Raw genomic sequence first — 8,483 nt, 5'->3', positions numbered from 1 at the left:
GATGCAATGCTTATACAGATCTTGATGATCAATCTTATGAGCCACAAAATGAAGATATGTCATTACATGATCCTAACAGTATTCATGATAAGAACACTCAAAACTTGTCAAATATAGATAATTCATCATCATCACCTGCAGAAGTTATTCCAAGAAGGTCATCTAGAGCCATTAAACAACCTGCTTGGTTGATGGACTATGCCACACAAGTGATAAGAAGAGGAACCAAATTTTCTCTGGAAAATTATCCGTCTTATAATAATACTAGTTTAAGATACCAAAACTTTGTGTCTAGTTTATCAGCAGAAGTTTAACCACAATCTTACAATGAAGATAACAAAGATAATAAGTGGATTGAGGCTATGAAGAAGGAGGTTAAGGCTCTTGAGGACGATCACACTTGGGATGTGGTTGATATGCCTCCAGATAAGAACATTATTGGATCAAAATGGGTATACAAAATCAAGTATAAAGCTAATAGAGATATAAAAAAGTTTAAGGCAAGGTTGGTAGCCAAGGGTTACAGTCAAGTAGAGGGACTGGATTACCATAACACCTTCTCTCCAATGGCCAAAATGGTTATAATGAGAAGTGTCATTTCTTTAGCATTATCAATAGGATGGCGCATGTACCAGATGGATGTTTACAATGCTTTCCAACAAGGAGACTCAGATGAAGAAGTGTACATGGAAATGTCAGTTGATTTCAAGGAGGGAAGACAACACAAAATTTATAGATTAGTTAAGTCATTATATGGACTTAAGCAAGCATCAAGATAGTGGAATATAAAACTTACTTCCGTATTGCTTAATGCAGGATTCACTAAAAGCAACTATGATTATTTATTTTTTACCTTAAAGAAGATAGAAAAATGGTTGTGGTTCTAGTATATGTGGATGATCTTCTAATTACTGGTGACAATGCAAACATAATAAGTGCATCAAAAGGTACTCTACATCAACAATTTGAACTTAAGGATTTAGGTGAGCTCAAGTATTTCTTAGGCATTGAAGTGTTGAGATCTGCAAGTGGAGTGAAATTGAACCAGAGAAAATACATCTTCGAGCTTATATCTAACATAGGGCTTGCTGGTGCTAAACCAACCTTTACTCCATTAGAGACTAATATCAAGCTAAAGTTTATTGAAGTAGATGAAGCAACAGGTGTTAGAGGATATGCTGTTCTAAAGGATATGACATCATATCAAAGGCTTATTGGAAAGCTAATATATGCAACAATAACAAGACCTGACATCAGTTATGCTGTGCAAACCTTAAGTCAATATATGCAACAACCTAAGAAGTCCCATTTAGAAGATGCAAACAGGTAATATATCTGAAAGTAACTCTAGGACAAGGTGTATGGCTCAGGGCTCAACCTACTGCAGAGCTGCTTTGCTGGTTTGACTCAGATTGGGCAGCATACCCAAACACTAGGAGGTCTATTACAGGTTATGTGGTATAATCTGGTAGCTTATTGATATCTCCAAAGTCTAAGAAGTAGGACACTATCTCTAGAAGCTCAGCTAAGGCAGAATATAGAAGCATGGCCTTAGCTTTAGCAGAAATAACATTGTTGGAAGGTTTGTTTGCTGAACTGAAGGTACCTATCACTAAGCCTATTACCATTATTAGTGATAGAAAATCATCCATTCAACTAACTGCTAATCCCATATTCCATGAGAGGACCAAACATATTGAGGTTGACTGTCACTTCATCAGGGATAAGATCAAGGAGAGGTTAATTCAACCTATGTATGTGCAGACAAGTCAAAAAGTTGCAGACATCTTTACCAAGAGTTTAAGTCAAGATCAGAACTCACATCTTCTAAGCAAGCTTGGTGTGCTCAATATTTTGCACCTTGCAGCTTGAGGGGGAACGTTAAAACTGTAACGACCTAAAAATTTGATGAAAAATGTGAAATTTGTAATTTTTTATGATTTGAATATCTTACCCCTCCCCATAGTTGCATTATGATATTTCTAGGGTGTGGGAGTGAGTGGCATAATTTTCGACGCATTTTGATATCATTTATGCAATATTGTGGGTTTTGATGGCTTAAAGAGCCTTATTTTGGACTTATAAGGATATCTTTTGATCCGTGCAACGGATGACCGAACGGACTGAGCCAGCAGCTCCGAAATATCAATTTTGGGCTAGGTAGACTTTTGGTTTGGGTCCCGGTGCATTCGAGCTCATTTCAACCTATTGATCGAAAAGTTAAAAAATTGGAAATATGGGTGTGGGACTCACATTTGATCGAAATGACCTTAGATGAAAAATATGACACCTCCAATAGATTTAGAATTTTGATTTTAGGGTGTTAGCATGTGTGGTATGATTTTACGGGTTTTAAATCTCATTTCGACCCTCGACTTGGAAAATTATAATTTCGGGTTTCGGGGGTCAACTTTATGAAAACGACTTTTTTTGGAAAATATGATATCGCCAACGCGTCCAGAGCATCGAATTTAATATGGTTGCATATTTTGTTTGCATGTATCGGACTCCGAATGAATCATGGGCACCCCGTTGAAGTCTGAATTGAGTTTAAAAAAAACAGCTTTTTTGACAGCAGTGCAGAAAAATCTGCACTATAAATACTTTTTTTCTGAACCTATTTTGCTCATTTTTCATCTTGCCTCTTGGGAGTTAAACCCTAAATAGTTTGAGAGCTTAAAGGTGAAGTTTGTGGGAGCTTGAGAAGCTAAATTAACACTCATTTCTTGATTTTATTACGGTTTTGAGATAATAATTCATCCTATTTCTTAGTAATCTCTTGATAAATTTCTTAAAACCCTAAAAAATCTTAAGGCATGATTTTAAATCCAAATTTTACTTTTTTTTTACTTGAATAATATTTTTATCTTATAATTACTAGTTTTTCATCAATTTAACCTTCAAAACAACTCTGATTCTTGATTTTAACCATTATTTCAAATATTTTTATCTGGTAAAGCTAAAAAATGGTTTTTCTTTGATTTGAACTCTGTTTTTGACTCAATTTAACTTGGGTTTTCATCTGTAGGTTCCTAAAAATATGGGAAACATGTTTTTTAAAATAAAGTTTTGATTTTTTCCTTCTTTTTTGAAAATCCATTTTGGGGGTTCGTTTTGACTCCGAACCAAAAGTAGTCAATATGGGTGTCGTTGGTTTTGTCTTGATGTGTAGATTTCAAATTTGATATTTTTAGTGGAGTTCGAGATTGTTCGTGAAAAGTAAGGTCGCGGGTTCAAGTGTAGCAGACCGGTTTTGACTTTCAAGGTACGTTATGGCTTAACTCTTCAGACTGGGCTGGGTAGTAAATGATGGTACAAAATGCATGTTAAGGATGGAAAATAATCATGAAAAATGGCTATCTATGTGTTGTATCAGTGTGGAGCCCTATATGTGCTGTAATTATCAAAATTGTGATATTATGTGATATGTTTGATCATGTGGGGTCCTATGTGATATTGATAGCCTTGAATACATGTGAATAATTATATTTGATTGTTTAATATGGTACCATTGGTGTATTTTGATTATATTCATACTTTATTGGCATATGAGACATGTGAAAATTCATGGATGAAATGAAAATAATAAGTGGATATTGGCTCATATGGTTGTGGGAATGTATTATTGTGGTTGGTTATGGAAATATATCATGTGATTGGTTGTGTAAATACTCATTGTGATTGATGTGAGCATTGCATCTTCATATCATACTCATTCATGAAACATTGGTACCGCCGTGGCAATATCTGGGAAATACTGACAACATTTTTTTTTAAATATTACAACATCTTATAAAACCCTTTTTGAGGGATGTGTCGGAATAGAGATATGAGATATGTGGATTGTATATGGGTTGAAGAACCCCCATGGGTCCTACGTCGGGAAGCTTTAGCTCCGTAGGTGTATACGGAGATTGTGCGACGATCCCGGGGGTTGTGCGACGACTTCGTGAATCATCATCATCATTGTCATTATATACATTGCACTTACTTTATTGTGTTTATGTTGTGTTGTATTGCCTTATTGACTTGTCATCTATGTATTTGTCTTACCTTCATTTACTTGTATTTGATGATCTTGTATCTACATATTCTCTCTTGTTCTATTTATTAGTGACATAATGTATACTTATGTTCTATATCTTGGTGTGTTGTTTTAATAAATATAAGATATATTAGAACTATTAGTGCAAGCGGTGTGGGCTACCGTTGTGAGATATTTTCTGATTGCAGGTGACGTGCCCTTAGTGTATATTTTTTATGCTTTATTTACTACTTTGCTTTGTCGGCCTATGATGCCTACTAAGTACAAGTGGATCATAGTCATGCCTACTGCGCCCTTTTGGTGTAGGTATTAGCTTGAGTGCACTTCAGTTTGATTGACTCGGGCAATTGTTGGAGCTTTTAAGGTAGCGGTTGGACATTCATGCATCTATAGTTCATCTCTACCTTTCTATAGTTGTTATGTCTTTATTAATATTTGGAGACAGTTATTATTCCTTTGTGGTTATTTTTTTGATGCATTTGACTCTTGGATTGTATTAGTAGTTCTTACACTATTGTCACCTGGCTTTGGACAAGATTGGTATTTTGGATAATTTCTTTCCACATTATTATGATTACTTATATGGTTCAGCTTCGTTCTAGAAGCCTTACCATGGGATATTTCTGTCTTTTCTTTCTTTTTGTCAGTTTGGGTGATAGGCATACTTGTCAAGGCACGCCACGACAAGTGCCATCGTGACCCTTATTTTTGGATCATGACAAATTTGTATCACAGCAGCCAGGTTTCATTGGTCTCAACGGTGTAAGAATGAGATATCTAATAAGGTCTCGCCGATCGGTACGTAGACGTCTGTATCTATCTTCGAGAGGCTATAGGATGTCTTTAGGAATCTTCTCTTATTTTATTCCTTATCATGTGAATTCTTTTATATCTTATGTTCTGAGTTGTGTTTCACTCTTTCTGTGCGGATGGTGTGGCTTATACTATATATCAGTTGAGAGATCCTGTGAGAAATTAGTGAATATCATTTGTCAGTTGTAGGCTTGTTGATGCTTCTTAGTTGTTATGAGATCAGTTTGTTGATGTCTTTCTAGAGAGATTTGTGCCTTTCAGCTTGAGAGATATTATGTGGGATGAGTTTGATCAGTTGGAACAGGGCTCCATGACAGTTTTTAAGTATGAGGCACGCTTCTATACCCTGTCTAGATATTTCTAAGATAGCATTTCCATCAAGTTTGAGAAGATTTAAAATTTTGTGAAGGGTTTGGTTGTCTTTCTTCAGTTGGCTACATCTCAGATGGTTGTGTTTGAGGGTTCTTTTCAGAGTATTATGGATCATGTTAAGGTGACAGAGGATATTCTTTGGGGATCTCAGGAAGGCGCCAAGAGGGTGCATTGTTCTGGTAAGTTCAGGAGTCAGACCTCTCAAGGCAGAGATTTTAGAGGTTCTTATGGATGTCATGGTAGGCCAGTGCAGGTGATTTTATAGAGTTCAGCTGGTGGATCTTCTAGTTCAGCAATTCAAGGTGGCCGTTTGGGCTCAGTTGTACTTTATTTTGTTGAGACGGGTTGTAGAGATTGCTATGTATATGATGAGATTAGGCATATGGCCAAGGACTGTTCTCGCTGTGTGTTTAGAGCTATTTTTATTTTAGCTATGAGAGGTAGGTGTTCTACCAAAGGTGTAAGAGGTAAGGATAGTAGAGCCTATATTGGTGATTATGGGGCTACTCAGCCAGTTGGTAGTCATGGATAGTGTTATGCTATACCAGCCAGACCTGAGGCAGAAGCTTCTGATGTAGTGATTACAGGTACCTTTCTTGTTTTTTTTTTGGACTTGAATCTGTATTATTTGATCCCAAATTGACTTTCTTCTATGCATCTGTGTATTTTGCTTCAGATTATGATTCAGTTACTAAGCCTCTTTCTATGCCTATTCGTGTATCTACCCTGGTAGGTGATCCTTTAGTGGTAGATCGGGTACATCGATCTTGTGTTGTGACTTTTGCTGAGTATGGTACTTTGATAGACTTGCTTGTTTAAACATAGTCGATTTTGATGCTATTTTGGGTATGAATTGGTTGGCTCCTTCTCATACCATCCTAAATTATTATGCTAGGACTGTGACTTTAGCTTCATCGGATATACCAAGGATAGCTTAGAAGGGTACACTTTATTCGGGTCTTAAGAGGGTCATATCTTATGTTCAGACTCATAAATTGGTTGACAGGGGATGTTTATATTACTTGGCCCATATTCATTACACTAGTGTTGTTTCACCTCCTTCCTTAGATTCTGTTTGTATTGTCTGTGAATTTATAGATGTGATCCGTATGGACTTGCCTAGTATGTTTTCAGATCTAGATATTGATTTTATTATTGATGTTCAGTCAGGCACCAAGCCCATTTTTATTCCTCCTTATAGTATGGCCCCAACAGAGCTGATAGAATTGAAGGATCAGTTACAGGAGTCGTTGGATAAGAGATTTATTCAACCTAGTATTTCACCTTAGGGTGAGCCTGTCTTATTTGTGAAGAGAAAGGATGGGTCTATGCTGATATGTATTGATTATTGGTAGTTGAATAAGGTGATGGTTAAGAATAAGTATCCTCTTTCTCGTATTGATGATTTGTTTGATCAGCTTCAGGGTGTTAAATTTTTTTCGAAGATTGATTTGAGGTCTGGTTATCACTAGTTGAGGATTAGAGCTTTGGATATTCCGTAAACTACTTTTTGGGCTTGATACGGTCATTATGAGTTCTTAGTCATGTCTTTTGGGTTGACCCATGCCCCTGCCACATTCATTGAGTTGATGAACTGGGTGTTTCAACCGTATCTTGACTTCTTTGTTATGGTATTTATAGATTATATTTTGGTTTATTCCAAGAATAAGGTTGAGCATGAGGATCATTTATGAATTATGCTTTAGAGATTGAGAGATAAGAAGTTGTATGCTAAGTTCTCTAAGTGCGAGTTTTGGTTGGAGTCAGTTTCTTTCTTGGATCATGTGATGACGAAGGAAGGTATAATGGTTGATCCAACTAAGGTTGCAGCAGTGTGTGATTGGGCTAGACCTACTTCGTGCATTGAGATTCAGAGTTTTATTGGCTTGGATGGGTATTATTAGTGTTTTGTTGAGGGTTTCTCTTCCATTGTAGCTCCGTTGACTAAGTTGACTCAGAAGAAAAATTCCTTCCAGTGGTATGATGTTGTGAGGTGAGCTTTCAAAAGCATAAGGATTTGTTGACTTCATCTCCTATATTGCCTTTGCCCAAGGAGGACGTCGACTTTATTGTATTTTATGATGCTTCAGGTGTTGGGTTAGGTGTTGTGTTGATACAAGAGGGCAAGGTAATTGTGTCTACGTCTTGTCAAGATTGGCGCCTCATGAGAGGAATTATCCTACCCATGATTTGGAGTTGTGCGCAGTTGTATTTTCCTTGAAGTTATGGAGGCACTACTTGTATGGAGTCTATTGTGAGATCTTCTCAAATCATCGTAGCCTTCAGTACTTCTTTACTAGTGAGATCTTCATATGAGGCAGCGCCGTTGGCTTGGATTTCTTAAGGATTATGACTTGACTTTTCTCTACCATCAGGGCAAGGCTAATGTGGTTGCGGATGGCTTGAGCCAAAAGTTGACTAGCATGGGTAGCTTGGTGTATCATTTGACTTAGGAGAGGCCGTTGGCCTTAGAGGTTCATTCTTTGGCTAACTCGATGGTTAGGCTTGATATTTCTACACCGGGGTGTGTTTTGGTATTTATGGAAGTTAGATCATCTTTGATAGAGTAAATTCGAGCTCATTAGTTAGATGATGTTAGATTGAGGTTGATTTAAGATAAAGTGTTGAGTGGGGAGATTAGGGAAGCCTCACTTAATTCAGATAGAGTTTTGAGGATTGGGGCTGAGTTTGTGTGCCGAGAATGGTGATTGAATTAGGTTGATCTTGGAGGAGGCCCATTGTTCCAGATATTCTATCCATCCAGGTGTGACTAAGATGTATCATGATTTGAGACAACAGTACTGGTGGGGTGGTACAAGGTGAGATATAGAAGATTTTGTATCTCGTTACCTATGTTGACAGGAGCTGAAGGCCGAGCATATGAGACCTGGTGGATTGCTTCAGAGGTTACTCATTTTTGAGTGGAAGTGGAACGGATCACAATGGACTTTGTGACTGGTTTTCCTTGTACATCTTATAGTTCTGACAGTTTTTGGGTCATCATGGATTGACTGACCAAGTCAGCTTATTTTATTTCGGTTTAGGTCTCATTTAGTGCTGAGAGGTTAGTCCTCATCGTCATTTGTGAGATTGTGTATCTTCATGGTGTGCCGGTGTACATTATTTTAGATTGAGGTTCTACGTTCACATCTCACATTTGGAAGACATTTTAGGATAGTTGGGTACTCGGGTTGATCTAAGCACAATGTTTCACGCCCAGATTGGTGCCAGTTAGAGCGGACTATACATGTTT

General features: G+C 37.3%; 1 protein-coding gene across 1 annotated transcript; it reads left to right on the top strand.

Annotated features, from left to right (window-relative positions):
- The first annotated feature begins 871 nt into the window (after nucleotides 1-871).
- LOC107852829 (uncharacterized mitochondrial protein AtMg00810-like) lies at nucleotides 872-8,185 on the top strand. The gene is made up of 3 exons (XM_016697867.2): nucleotides 872-1,326; nucleotides 1,371-1,458; nucleotides 8,093-8,185. The coding sequence occupies exons 1-3, from the start codon at nucleotides 872-874 to the stop codon at nucleotides 8,183-8,185; spliced, it is 636 nt and encodes a 211-aa protein (XP_016553353.2).
- Nucleotides 8,186-8,483: the final 298 nt, after the last annotated feature.

This window comes from Capsicum annuum, chromosome 5, assembly GCF_002878395.1.
Source record: "Capsicum annuum cultivar UCD-10X-F1 chromosome 5, UCD10Xv1.1, whole genome shotgun sequence".
Taxonomy (NCBI): Eukaryota; Viridiplantae; Streptophyta; class Magnoliopsida; order Solanales; family Solanaceae; genus Capsicum; species Capsicum annuum.
The sequence above is the reverse complement of the archived record's forward strand: the minus strand, read 5'-3'. Positions and strand labels throughout refer to the sequence as shown.